Raw genomic sequence first — 14,574 nt, forward strand, 5'->3', positions numbered from 1 at the left:
CATATCCCCATGGAAGCAAGCATAGCCCCTGGAAGAGGCAGCTATCAGTGCAGGCAGCCAAAATACACGCATTCACTCTTTCTACAAGCAGCTAATTTCATTAGAGACAAGTTTACATGGTCTGAGTGGGGGGGAGGCGGCCAGGCACACACAGTCCGTGTCCAGGAGCACATTCAGGGATCCACAGGAGCTGCTCCTCTCAGAGTGTGTGTCAGGGATGGATATCCATGATGGGAAGGTTCCCATTAACATGATGGTACCTGCCCCTGCTTTGCAACCTCATGTAACCAGCTGCTCCTGGAGTGAATAACCTGGAGCAGTGTGTTAACACTGGAGCAAAGGTTCCGTGAGGGTGAGTGATGGAAAGGCTCCGCCTCAGGCTCTGGTGGGAGCCTCCCCCAACCCCCAGCAGCCCTCACACCAAGGGAGGTGTTACAGAAGTGCCACTGTGCCACCAGTGAAGGAAGTGAAGAGAGAACCAACTCACCATGGACACTACAAGTGGAGAATGAGCCTAGGGCTGTTCCTAAAGGTCCAGTGGGAACAGCAACACTTCTAAACACAACCCTAATGGCAGGAAATGCTGCTTATCTGAGCGAGGCGCTGGCTGCCCGAGCACTGACCAAACCTCTCCAGGAGTTCCGTTCCTACGAGCGCTGTGGTTTGCACTTGCTTCACTCTGTATTCAGAACATACAAAGTCAACAACTTAAAGCTTTATTGTAGTTCACCATAATATAAACAGGTGCGGAAATTCAGTCAATGTCCATCTCTGGAAGCTTCTTCTCAGCAGCCGGGGGGGCAGCAGCGCTCTGCTCGGGGGCCGCGGTGCTGCCTTCACCCTGCCCCTCCACAGGTCCGTTGGGTTCAGGCGGCTTCTGCTCCTCCTTTGGGAGCTCAACTTTGGGTTTGGGTTTTCTGACGATGGGATTGCAAATACTTGTCAATTCCTGGAAATCAAACCACACACAGTTAGAGGTGGTTTTATCTACCAACAGCTCTACTTTAACCTGTTGCTCAGGTGAACTTTTGCCACCACCAGCTGGATATTCAAGCCGCAGTCAGGTGCTCCCCAACACAATTAACAGATTAACACCCAGTCACTGTCCTGCCATCACAGATTTCTCACCTTAGGGTCTCTCCCCTCCAGGCATGACAAACTAGACCAATAATCAGACAGATTCATGGAAATGCAGTGAATTATGTACAAAACCTTACTTTAATCTTGGCTTGTATGTCCTTAGCTTTTATCACTGGGTCCAACGTAAGACTTCTCTTGTTCTGGAGATTAAGGTGGTTGTTCATCCACTCTGTAGCTTCATTTGTGCTCTTCTCCACTTTCGCCACGTCTGCTTCATCCAGGTGGTCATACTGCTCATCCTGAAACAGCAGATCAGGAGTGGCTGTTCAGAACAAGTATTTGCACAGGAACTCACAAACGAGCCAGGGGGCTGCACCAGCTTTTTGAAGGAGCCCACTTAAAATCCAGAAAAGATTTGTACCACTTGTATTTGCCAGAAATTAAGCACATAAATACCTTTGCTTTGAATGCAAGAACAGTTTTCATGTATTGTTGAATGTGCTTCCCTAATTCCTCAAATGCTTTTGGTCTCTCCTCTGATTCTTGGTATCTTGCCTGAATAGGTTGACCAAGAGCCTGAAAACAGAACAACAGGTATCAAAACCCACACAGCATCACAGTATGATCCTGCACGATCTGACAGGGTACATCAATGCTTCTGAACCCCTTGAAAGTTCTACTATTCCCCCCACTTACAGCAAAGACTGAGTCTCCCTCAAGCCTGCACTGCTACAGGTTTACTGGACACCTGCTCCTCATGTGCCTATTAATGAGCAAACTAAGTAGTTTGTTAGCAGTGCTCACCACTGCATCAGTAGAGCTCTGAGAGCTCCCCACCTGAACAAAGCTCTCTGCATTCCCACTGGAATTTACTGCATCCAAGAACCACTTACCTTCAATTCTGCCAACTTGTCAATGTAAATTTGCTTGGGTTGGTCTTCACCATCTTCATAAAGCCAATTTTCTGTATCTTCCAGCTTCAGTGTGAAACTGTTTCGATCCTGAAGCAACCCACACAAAACAGGCAGGTGAGATACTCTGTTAGATGGCATTAAATGATGCCCAGAACCTTTCTGGAAGGGTTACATTCAAAAAACTGTGGAGATCTTGTCTGAAACTCTTTATTCTACTTTAGTGAGAAATCAGAAATAAGATACCCTTCACTATGGCTTTGTGGTGGAGAGCAGGGTTAAGGAACAACCATCCGTCACAGTTTAGACCAATACTGTCACACAAAAGCCTGTTTCCCCCCCCGCTTTTTTCTATTCCCATTTTCATCATCAGTCCATGAGCAAGCCTGAGGACACTGAACTCATCTTTAAGTGAGGGAGTGATGAATCCCACTCAGCTTGGCCCAGTTTTGGCTCTGATGGAGGTGTGTGGCTCTGCAGGCAGCCTGCTGGCAAGGCTCCCATTGCCATCACCAGGGATCCAGGCAGGAGTCTGCAGTGACTCACCTCATTACCACAGTCCCCCAACTTAGAGTTATACTAATTACACACCAAGCTCCCTTAGTACAACAGGGAAAGCTAATTAGTAACACCAAAAGATTTGGAGAGCAACCTGTTCAGACACAGGTGCCCACATTTAGTCAGACCAATCCCATGTTTTTTTTCCCAGGTAGGGCTGCTCTTGGAGGTTTTTATTCTTTAAACTATTCCTAAATACTGACAAAGAACCAGAACAGAACAGGGTGCCTGAAAACCTTAAAGCCATTGTGCACATGCACTTAGTCTGTTTCTGTTTGAAAACATACACTCTGGTGACATTTTAATTGCTGCAACTGTTTTGGAGAACACACTCTGTATGCTGGGTACCATCTGCTGGTACTCAGGCCATATTTAGGTAGTTGTCTGCATAGCCAGAAAGGTTAAAAGCTATTTCTCCTCATTTAAAGTCTGAAGACAGTCTGGGTAAACACAGCAACTGATACAGGTCACAGGTTATGACAATACAACTGTTTATTGCAGAAAAAGCCATTAGAAGACACCAAGCTAAGCAGTACTCACATCTTCACTAACGAACTTCTCATAAATACCGCAGAGTTTGTCTCTCATATCATACACATACTCTTCCACAGCATTCTTGGCATCATTCCTCTCCTTCTCTAGCTTATCCTGCATTATCATTTTACCCTGTGAACAAGTTGTCAAAAGTTAGTTGGCTAAAAGGGTAGTTATTAAGTATTTACTGGCAGGATACCTTAAAAGCTTAACTTTGACTGAGGATTTTGCTATCGTGTGATTTACAGAACTGTTCTAAACACAGCACAGGCATGAAGGCTCATGTCAGTTTTGGTGGGATACACAGGATACCCCACAAACCTTGGTCTGCTTGAGGAACCTTCACCCTGATGGCAGCAGCCATTGAGCACCTTTAACTGCAGGTGATTTCAGAAGTCATCACCCTGTGAACTGGCTTCCTGCAGAACCCCTCTTCAGGAGGAGTTACAGCATTCACTAACAGGAAGAATATATCCTGGGCATATATATGCCAGAATATATCCCGGGAATATACGTGGGGCAATGTTGTTCACCTCAAACAAAACCTGCATGTTTTTATTCATCTTTCCTTGATCACCCTCAGCCATTAACCATATTCAAACAACAACAAAATGTTTATCTTGGGCAAGTAAGAGTTTACCTCGTTCTCAATGAATAAGTTGAGCATATCCTTCCCTATCTGCCACACCAACTGGTTCTCAATGGGGAGGTCCACAGTGGTTGTCTTCACTTTCGCCTTCTTGGCTTGAGGCGGCTGATCCACTTTCTTGTCTTTCAAGTCAGCCTGAGTTGTCTGCATTAAAGAAACACATTCAAGGTAAGAACAGCATCACCAGCCAGTTCACACTGAGTATTCAAGACTAATAATAGAGGAAGTGTGACTGAGCTGGTGCACCTCAGCATCAGAGCTACGTACTGCTTGTCACACTGACTGTGCAGTTGCTACTCAGAGGTAGTGGAGGCAACTACTGGCCTTTCCCAGGCACACTGACGGGGGCGATGCTCTTGTACTGGGACACTTCTCTAGTATTTAAGTTACTGAAAACTAAACAAGGAGGAGAGTTCACTCATTTTATCAGTACTAGATCACCTGCCAGGTCATTACTTCCAAAGCTCTAATCACAATGCAGACTACCCAAATATTCAACAGAAGTTCAGCTTCCAGAGCTAAGACAAAGGCAGCAGACACACACACACTATGTGTTCCCATGAATCTTCCAGAAGTATCCTGTAAGAGAATACAAGTCCCAAGTGATCACATTACCTCCATTTCTTCAGACTCAGCCTTATTTTCAGGTTGGGCCTGCTGTTGTTCTTCAGACTTCTGCTGCTCTTCTTGATCTACCTGCATTTTCTGAAATTAATAGAGATCCAATCTGACATATTAAACCATGCATATGCATATCATTGCTTCAGCTCCTGACTGATCACACCACCTAGTGCTCTTTAGGTGAAAGAAATGGAATGAAACCTGAAGCAAAGTCTCAAGACATAAGTTACAAGCTTCTAGACTAGGCAAGTAACAGCCCCACAATTAGGAATTTCCTTTAGACCTCACAGTCCTGGTATGAAGAGGATCTGTCACTGGTGTAACATACTTCAATTACTACTTGAGCACATCTTTGTATTTTAGTTGCTGGAGATACCTACTAAATCCTTACACAAGTATTAGAACCTTCCCAGAACTTGGAAGGCTAATGATGCACAACTGGCCAAGTACTAAGAGCAGCAGAGTCTATTACCTCTTCCTCTTTTGCATGCTGGTCTGTTTCCATAGGCTCTTCATTCTCATCAGATTTATGAACCTCCACTAAAGATGCACTTGAGACACTGAAGATGCCGTGGATATTTACTCTGACTTTGACTTTCACTTTTGAACTGGATCCATCTGTTTGAGGAGTGACCTTCTGAACCAAGAAGTGAGCTAAGCAGTCCCAGAGAGAAAGAAACCATACCATTAGATTAGCTTCATCACTGAATGTGAAATAAAACCTGACAGATGCTGACAACAGATCACTGCAATGCACTCAAGAGGGTATCAAATCTCACTCAAGCCAAACAAGTCAATTTCTTTACTCAGCAGTGCTAGGATACAGAGCTGTTAGAATTCTCTGTGGTGTGCTGTAAGAGCTGGTGTTACTTGAATTACACAACTCTCAAGTGTGCCCCTTTCAGGTTTGTTCTAGCATTAGGATGCTCTATTTAGCCTATTTGTCCATAAACTTCCATGTTACACCACTCATTTTACTGCAGACCCATGACTTAGGAAACCTCTCCCCACAGTATTTGTGGTAGGCTGCACCTTCCAGACTACATAATCAGACAGCAGTCCTGAAACCTGTACATGGCCATTAATAAATGGTTAAAGAATGGTCTTAACCTATAGCAGGATCTGGGTAAGGCAGCTCCTTGGGACAACTGTAGTATGCCTCCAGAGTAAAAGGCTCCTTCCTGTAGAAGGTGAGGACCTTAGAAAACGGGGACGCATGGTTCTTGGGAAAGACCTCACAGTCACTGCAAGAGAACACAGAGCAATCCTTCAGCAAGTGGCTAATGAATCTGATAAAGTTAGCAAAACTTTTCTAGATACTCATATACCTTAAGGAAAAGCTTCTTGAAGAAGTGACAGAAAAAGTCTCATAACCTTTTAGGCTAGAGAAAGGCCAACAGCCACGTAGGAAGTGCTAAACTGCCCCCCATTCACTTCAGAAAAAGTATCAACATCTGACTTGTTAAATGAGCACTGCTCTAAAACTTACTTACTCCAGTTGTCATCATTCAGTTTTAAGCTGTATGTAATCATGCAAGAAAACTGAACTTCTTTTTACCTTAACCCTTCCTCTGCTGGTGAATTCCATCGTAAAGAAATAGGATATGGTATCAAATCTGTGATAGAGAATTCCCTCACTTTGAAAGCCGGGGATAAAATAGCACACTGAAAGAACACAAGAGCCACATTAAAAACATTCAAACTTCAGGTGAACAGTAATTTAATCCAGCAAGTAGCTATTTATGCTGCTTCATATGTAGATTTACTCTAGTTTAAGGGAGGCCAATGGCTGTCATAATCTGATCACTCCGAAAATAGAAATACACAAGTCCTAGCTTAGAGTCATGTTGTTTGGTTTGCTATGGTTAGGCTACTGAAGTGGTTTTCATGCCCACACAAGAGATCAGGGAACCTCAAGTAAAGTTACTTTCTAGAGTAACACAGTACCAGGCTTTTTGCATACTGTAACACAAAATTCTCTTTAAGCAGATCCCAGCAGCTCCTACCACTGACTGAGCACAGCTGTGAGCACGTTGAACATTTGAAGAGACAAGTGAGGGCATCAGAGCAAAATTAAGGTGCATTCAAGAGACAGTAGCACTAGTAACTATTAGAGAATTCACTACTGCTTAAGCCATTCAAGTGACTGATTCCAGCTCAGGACACAGATTCCTGTTGGCAAGAACCTAAGCTTCATTCCCATCTATGTTATTAAGCTATTGCTTTAATATCACAAGTTTATCAGTAGTGCAATAACAAAAAAAAAAAAAAAAAAAAAAAAAAAAAAAAAAAAAAGGTTTTCCCCCGTTTAACCTGGGCCCCCAAAGGAGGCTGGAAGAGAAAACGTCACATGAGCTTTACCAGACTCCCAGTTCCCAGCCACACTGAAACATGGTCTCTGCCTCACTTCAACAAGCTGCACCCATCCTCCAATTTGGCTTAGATAAGGAGCACAAAGGAATCACTTAAAGCTGCTATTCTCATTCTTCCAACTGCTTTCCTGAAGCTTATTTGAACCCATTCTATGATAGACATGAAGTATCTTTCATGTTACCTGTGGACCTTGTCTCAAGTACTTGTGATTTCAGTAACAATACTCAGAGCTATAACAAGCAGCACTTGTTACCTGCAGCGCACAACCTCGTGCCACAGCCTCATCTGCATTCAAAGTTGTACTGACTTCTTTGCCAAAAAATTTACTGATCTTCTCTTTTACAGCAGGGATCCTTGTGGTACCACCAACTATCTCTACTGCATAAATATCCTCCTTCTTTAACTCTAGAAAGGAGTCAGACATTAGTTTTTAGACTGTTTTACATGAATATGCTGACATCATAAACCAGAAGTTTACACCAACCATTAAGCTTGTTCTCTACATTTCTAAGCAATAAGACTTTCAGATTTTAGCTTGTGTGAAAAAGTTTTTAAAAGCTTACAACTGCTAAGCAAGAAATTGTGCTAAATCCATCTGTCTGAGCTCTGTCAAGACCCAAAGAAAGCTTGTGATAGGGACGTCTTTCCTGTATGCAGAACACAGAATGCATGATCACTTACTGGCTTGCTCCAGCACACTGCGAAGGGGTGGCTCTACTCTTGCAAGTAGCCCATCACACATCTCTAAAAATTTGCTTCTGTTGGAGGAAACCATAAATAAAGCTATAGCAAACCATGAGTTAACCCTGCAAACGCAGCAGGACGCCAAAACCAGAAGAATACCACTTCAGCTACATGCTGCAGGGTTTTCCCTCCCCCACTCCTAGGTTTACACTTACTTAAGTTCTCCCACAAACTTTGCTCTACTAATCTAGGCACACTTGCAACACTCTCAGCCCTCCCTCCTAACTGAAGGCCACTGGCCAGCCTCTAAACATCATCATTCTTAGCAGCACCCCTGCACACATTGTTCTTGCATTTCCACCTCCCCCCAGCCCTACACACCAGCACTTCATACCAAGTTTCTTTCTTGACTGAAGCAATTTGAACAAAGGGCACTCTAAAGCTCACCTCTGTAGAGTATAAGCATTACCTGTTCATTGTTCCAGAGACATCAATGTCATTCATGAAGCACTCGATGTTCATCGGGAGGTCGGAGGCGTTTGCACTCATCAGCTTTTTCAGCTTCTCACACTCCTGGGACAGCCTCAGCAGAGCCCGGACCTTGGCCTTGATGTCCAGTTTGTATTTCTTGCCAAATTCTTCACAGAAGTATTCAACTAACATCTCGTCAAACTTCCTGCCTCCAAGCGTTGTGTCAAATGCTGTAGCAAGAACCTTAAAGGAATGGAGCTCTTCAGTAAGAGTGCAATTTGTCAGTACTCAGTGACACCAGCCAGCAGTCAATGTCAAAGCACTTCTTTGTTTCAAACACAGTCAACTTCAAATTAAAGCAAGTACCACAATGCTCCTCCTGAGGAAGAGTTATGCTGCTGCAGCCACAATGGAAAATCCAGTACAGTTCATTTTTCACTCTGCCCTTGCCCTCCCCAGTGAGGAGGTTTCTTTTGATAAGCCTCATCTAGAAGCCTAACCTAGTCCAAACAATAAATCCATGTCCAATACTCAGCTTTCACACTTCAGACACTGCTGGCAACAACTAAGCTGTTTTCTTCTATTTCAGGGCAACCTAAGTAGCCATTGCATTACCAGTATCTGCAGTAATACATGTACACATCCCAAGAGATGCCTTTGGTTTTTAAAAACCTACCAAGTCTAAGCCACGATTACCCTGTGGCTGTTGTAGCTGGTACTAGGTGTGTTCAAAGTGCTGTTGGAGACAGACCCACCACGACCTCGGACAAATTCTGGCAGCTTCACAAATATGAGACCTCTCTGAATGGCAATTCTCACAGGAGAAAAAGCCCATCTGTCTCCAATGCTAAAAGCAGCTTTGGGCCCCCAGCCTTCCTGTAGCAAGGTGACAACTTTCAGAGGCAATTTAGGAAGCTAGGGCAAGGCTCAGCAACACAATCTGTTCAGTAGCTTGTACTCTAAGCACATCATCAGTTCCCAAATTCTGCTTAGCCACTGTCAGTTTGAATCATATCCCAGTTTAATTTTTGATGCCCCATAAGGGTGGAACATGCTTACACCAAGCTAAGAATAAAGCCTGGAGAAAATAAATGTTACTAACTCTTGTAACTGGGTGCTCATTTCTGAGGAAGGGATTATCTGCAAAGAACATCTGTGGCCCAATCACCTCAGCTGATTCTGTGCTTTAAACATGCTGGGAACTGATTTTATAAGTAACAGAAATTAGTGCAGTATCACACTGTTCTCAATACACCTTCAGACTAGGTTTGGCCTCTACACTGTTTTAACTGCCTTGCTGCCCAGCTCTTCCTTCCTGCACCCAAAGGCACCCGTTCCATACTTCTGTGCTTAGTGTTTAAAAGACAGATCATAGAAACACAAAGGAGGTCACGTTTCCTTACAAGAGGAAGCAGAACTTCAACAAAACTAATGCTTTCAGAACTCTTGCCCTCTCTGCATTTCACTGCCCTGTGCTTCAAAGTTTGGGTTTATTTCCCCAACCAATTCAGTTACTGGAACTGCAAAACCCAGGCTTGTAATTGTAAAAAGGCCGTTAAGAAGTGTTGAGAACAGTTAATGCTTTGGCAGCTGACACTGTAGCTTGCTTAGCTTCCACTCAAAGCTTAAAGTAATTAGATTGTTTTTACTCTTTCACACGAGCCCCACAGTTAATGTTTAAAACATGACACAGCATCCTAGGAATGCCTGTTTTCATGCTCGCTCTCATGACTGAACTGAAGTATTTATTCTCAGAAAGCAGCATCCAGTCAGATATGATAATTTCTGACTACACAATTTAACCCAGGCTTTTTATTCTCTGCCAAAGTCTGCTGATTAAGGCATGTTTGCTTCCTCCACACACTGCTCAAAAGCTCTCTAGCTCCCTGCCCTACTTTTAACTCCAGACAAAGAGCAATTTTAAAGAGTAAGAACTGAGCTGTCTGGATGCACTGTGTAAAGACAAGCAAGCTTGCCTGTCACGGGCCCTGTAAGCACTGATGAATATTGCTACTGGTGATTAAAATGGATGCAGAACAGATTGCTTACTTTCAGCTTTCCTTTGTTGAATGCACAAACAGAAACTTGATATGCAGAATGCCCCATATCCACAAAAACAACATTCCGTGGCTTCTCTTCCAAGGCAGGCAGGTCTTGCTTATAGATCCCATATGCCAGGGCAACTACACAGAGACAAGAGACAGAGACTATGGTCAGGACACTCAGTTTTGTAATTCCTTAAGTGGGTCTTCAGTAAAGATCATCAGCATTTCCCCTGACTTTTCAAGCTACAGAAACTGTCTCTTGTTAAAGAAAATTCCCAGTGCTAAAGGGACATGGAAGAACATGAAACAGCATTAGCCCCCCAGGAGCTGCATTAGAACAGGTATTCAGGAAATATCTTTATACCTCTGTAAAGCAATGAAGTAACAGAGGAGCTTAAGGAACTTTATCAACTAATCCATTTTAAGTTTACAAAAGCAGCAGTAACTCCAGAGGACACGGATCACTGACAGATTACAAGCCCTTTTATCTAATAAAGCTACAATATTAAGCAAGGGAGAGAAAGGAAGGTGCTACCTGCAGTTGTTTCATTTATCAGTCTCAGACAGTTGAGACCAGCGATCTGTGTAGCATCCATCACAGACCTCCTTTCTGCATCTGTGTAGAAAGAAGGAACCTGCAAGATGATCAGATAACCAGTATAAACATTTAGAACAGCCACCTTCAGCAAGTAGTTACAACTGTGTGCAGACAATCAGTATAGAGCACAACTGAAGTACCCTGCAAATTCAGCATTCACTTCAGTTGCAACAGAGAAAGGGGAAGGAGAACATTACATGAAGACAAAGTTACTTCTTGTGAAGTTTTTTTCCACCCTATCTCAAGCCACTCATTTTAGGAGCAAAGAACCAGAAGTAGGTATCAAATATTATTTATGCTGCTGATTAGCAGCAATTTAAGCCATTTCACCATTAATGAAGTAAGTCTAGAGTTGAAGAAGAGATGTGAGATTCATTTTAAACAAAAAAGACAAATACCTGAATATTCAAGTCTCATGGGCAATTTCATGCTGCCATCATTTCAGTTTATGATGCCAACCAAATAGGTAAGACCTGGTTACCATCACATACTTACAGAAACAACACAGTCAACTACAGGCTTCTTGAGCGCATTCTCAGCAGTCTCTTTTAGCTTGGTGAGAAGCATTCCTGTCACCTGTTCAATAGTAAAGTTTCTTTCTTCTTCCATATACATGGCCTTCAAAGAAGAATTGTGCACACACGTTACACCACAGCACAACCCATGTGCTACACACATAAGGAACACAGGCAAGGAACAGCCTGTACTAAACACAAGCTCTAACCGCAATCCAGCTCTGTACAAGCTTCTCTCTGAGGGCCTGGCTTGTGCACAGCAGTTGCAGGAATACATGAACACTGGAATGCACATTTCAGAAGCCACATACACAAAGCTGCTCTGCACATTTTACTTTTAATCCCAATTGCTAGGCAGTGTGTTGGATGGATGCCTTCCTCCCTGCTGGTTTGGGATAAGTTCATCAGTTATTGCTAAAATCCAAATCAGAAGTTCAGCTATTGTAGAGAAGGACCAATTTTTACCATTTCTCCTGAAGTACTAAGCTGACTTCTCACACCTTTACAGTACCTGGACAGTAGCTAAATAAGGCCACAGGTCAAGTAACCTGTCTTCCAAATTCACCATGGAGTGAAAGGTAAAGCAGATTGTGAGGGACTGGCTTTGCAAGGCTGAGCAGCTGTATAACCAAGAGCAGTCTCACCTAACACCTGAAGAGACCATCTGCATTATTAGCCTTTCATTTCCTATTTGAGACTTTCCATTCACAAGAGAACAGAAACAACAGCAAGGAGATTTAAAATAAAGAGACTAAAGGGAACCTTATCAGTTTCCTCCTCTGGCTCTTTTTCAAATCTGCCAGACTTACCTTGATGCCAGTTGAGCCTGTTGGCAGCTGGACAAGTTCATAGGCAAGGCTTGCTTTTTCAGCTTGAACAAAGGGATCTGAGAATGCACGACCATGAAATCTTTTAAAACTTTGTACTGTATTCTTTGCATTTGAAATAACCTAGAGGAAAAGAAATCTTTAATACAACATGTCAGGGCAACATCTGAATTTCAAACAGAAGACAGAGTTTTGTTCTCATGCCTCTCCCACCAGAAGAGTTTTGTCATTTGTATCTTGTATCAGGGCAGTTGCTAGAAGGCACCTTCCCTCTGATCACTCAGGGAACCTATAGGAATTTGAGATTTAAAATAAAACGTATGCTAGGAAACCAAGCCAAGCTTCTATCAAAATCTGATTAAAGCAGCACTCAATTTTCACAGTGTATATGTAGGACACTTTAGAAAGATTAGCAAAGTGTCCTTCCCCTTCACCTGTCCCTACACCCCACCTTTCTCTCGCAGTGCAGCCAGTAGCCCCACAAACATAAAAGCAGATTGACGTAAACTACAGTTCAGGTTCATCACATGCATGTGACAGTCAACACAGGTACTCACAAAACAGCTCAAGGACCTTGCCATGAAGCTTTAAAAAGATGATATTGTCAACTTGATTTAACTGACACGAGTTTTTTATTAATAGCAGAGATCAGTGCAAATGGAGGAGTGAAAGGAGTTACAGCTTGTTTTCACATGATGAAAGTAAACTTGTTTAATTCTTTCATTTCCATTAGAGCAAGACACATACTAAAAGCCCACAGCAGTTCACTGAGCAGACAAGCACTGCACCATGTAACATTTACCTGTGATTCAGTTTCAGTCAAGTGTCTATTTCCTACGTAACCTGGGTTTGATGTTGTGTAAGTTTAGTTTCTGCAGGACATACCTCATCTCTACTGGATCTCTGTATCAATGCTTTCCTTTAAGCTAAGCAGACACTCAATCCCAGAAAAAACATCTGTATTTAGTTCTAGCACAGTTGTTCTGTTCTTGAATAACATGGTTGTGTCCAGTCATTTTTGTATTCTAGATAATGAATCTTCACCCATCTCTAGGTATTTTAGGCTAAGAAAAACCAAGTGTTTGAATAGTCACTTCCTGTAGAGGACTTCAAAGAAAAAAATAGTCACATTTTATAGGGGTTTCACAGCAACACAAGAAATGACACAGTAGGACCTAAATGTGAAGTAGGACATATCAGCTTAACTTCTTCTGAGTCCTTAAATCATGTTTACCTACCTACACCAACAGGAACTCAAAGCATAAGCAAGAATGCCCAAGACAGACATCTAGGTTGTAACTCAACCACAAAGAGTCAAGAAAGATGTATTTACACTCAAGTCTGTCCCCTTTCTGCCAGAACTATGCACTTAATGGAATTCCATAGAATGCAGTCACATAATTAAAAGCTATCATAACACACACGAACTAGAACAAGCTCAGGTAGGATGAAGCACTAGTGTTCAGCTTGCTTTTTAGGTTGCAAATGTAAATTCTAATTAGTATTTATCAGAATTTCAGAAGAGGCAAAGCTTTTTTTTTTGTACACTTCATCACATGCAGTGATCACCCTGAGCTTCCTACCGAGGTGCCAGAGCAGCATTACATGCTGAACAGCTGAATTTAGCTCAGCTGTTCATTAGTTATGGAGACACCAAGACACCAGCTCAGAGACATGTGTCACCTTCCCTGATCAAACAATACATCCTGCTGACCTGCTCCTCAACTACTGACTTACCCAACCTACACACTCACCTGGCTTTTAGCTGCAGCACCAATGGAGCGGTTCTTGGGTCCAAAGGATATACATGACCTGTAAGGAGAGGAAACATTGCCAGTTAGTAAGTGACTGGTCGCACTGCACTGCTTATCTTGTTGAGAAGTGTTGATAGTACTAGAGCTATTTTAAACAGTATTTGGTCTGTTGAAGAAAAGTTGGGTCATTCACTGCAATACACGCACAGAAATTCTGTGAATTCTGGGAGGAAACACACACTTCCAGCTCAGTTAGAACAATGCTCTGCACAGCAGCACAGCACTGAACCCAAACTTACTCATTCTACTTCAAGTTTTACATCTAAATAGTAACTGGGGAGACATCCTTTAACTCAGTAGTTACTCATGTATCTAAGGCCACTCAAAGATAAGTTGTTCACTAATAATACAGGAAACAGCCCTTCAAGAAGACATACAGGAGGTACATCAGGTATTCAGGAAGTCATTCCTACATGTCTGTACCAAATGCTAACTAAACTTTCCAGTTTTAATGCAACCCTGGTGTTTGAGTTTCATCTGCACTCACTGAAATAATACAGATTACAGGAAGAAAAACCGTACTTGATGCCAAGCTACTTGTGACAGCTTGCAGCTCTGAAAAACATGGAATAAAACCCCTCCATTCTGGAGGAATTCCTGCTCCTATTAAACAAACCTCTTTATTTACATATTTAACAAACCGTAGAAGCCTGAACAAAATTAAATCCAGCCCTCTAATCCAAGTTCCTCATACCGCTAAGGTAAACTTACTGGGGGAAAAAAAGAATGCCATGAACCAACCAGGTTGTTACTATTCACACAACACTGGAACAGCACAATTCAGCTGCTCCCTGTGCAGCAGGTCAAGAATCTGCTTTACAACAGGATTCTGTCATAGGGCTGCCACAAGAAACAACCTCCATCCCAGCCTGAGGTTTAGAACTGTTCTGTCAA

General features: G+C 42.7%; 1 protein-coding gene across 1 annotated transcript; it reads right to left on the reverse strand.

The window, feature by feature from the left end:
• Positions 1-700: 700 nt before the first annotated feature.
• HSPA4 (heat shock 70kDa protein 4) lies at positions 701-13,686 on the reverse strand. Its single transcript, XM_010018707.1, has 18 exons — positions 13,621-13,686; positions 11,849-11,989; positions 11,020-11,142; positions 10,462-10,561; positions 9,931-10,064; positions 7,880-8,124; positions 7,408-7,484; positions 6,980-7,131; positions 5,912-6,018; positions 5,464-5,597; positions 4,826-5,007; positions 4,348-4,437; positions 3,724-3,876; positions 3,090-3,215; positions 1,974-2,081; positions 1,537-1,656; positions 1,218-1,379; positions 701-949 (listed from the first exon to the last, which is right to left on the reverse strand). Exons 3-18 carry the CDS (start codon positions 11,137-11,139, stop codon positions 755-757), a joined length of 2,205 nt encoding a protein of 734 aa, XP_010017009.1. The 5' UTR covers positions 11,140-11,142; positions 11,849-11,989; positions 13,621-13,686; the 3' UTR covers positions 701-754.
• Between the last annotated feature and the right edge of the window lie 888 nt (positions 13,687-14,574).

The sequence above is a fragment of the Nestor notabilis genome, unplaced genomic scaffold, assembly GCF_000696875.1.
Source record: "Nestor notabilis isolate BGI_N333 unplaced genomic scaffold, ASM69687v1 scaffold19887, whole genome shotgun sequence".
Taxonomy (NCBI): Eukaryota; Metazoa; Chordata; class Aves; order Psittaciformes; family Psittacidae; genus Nestor; species Nestor notabilis.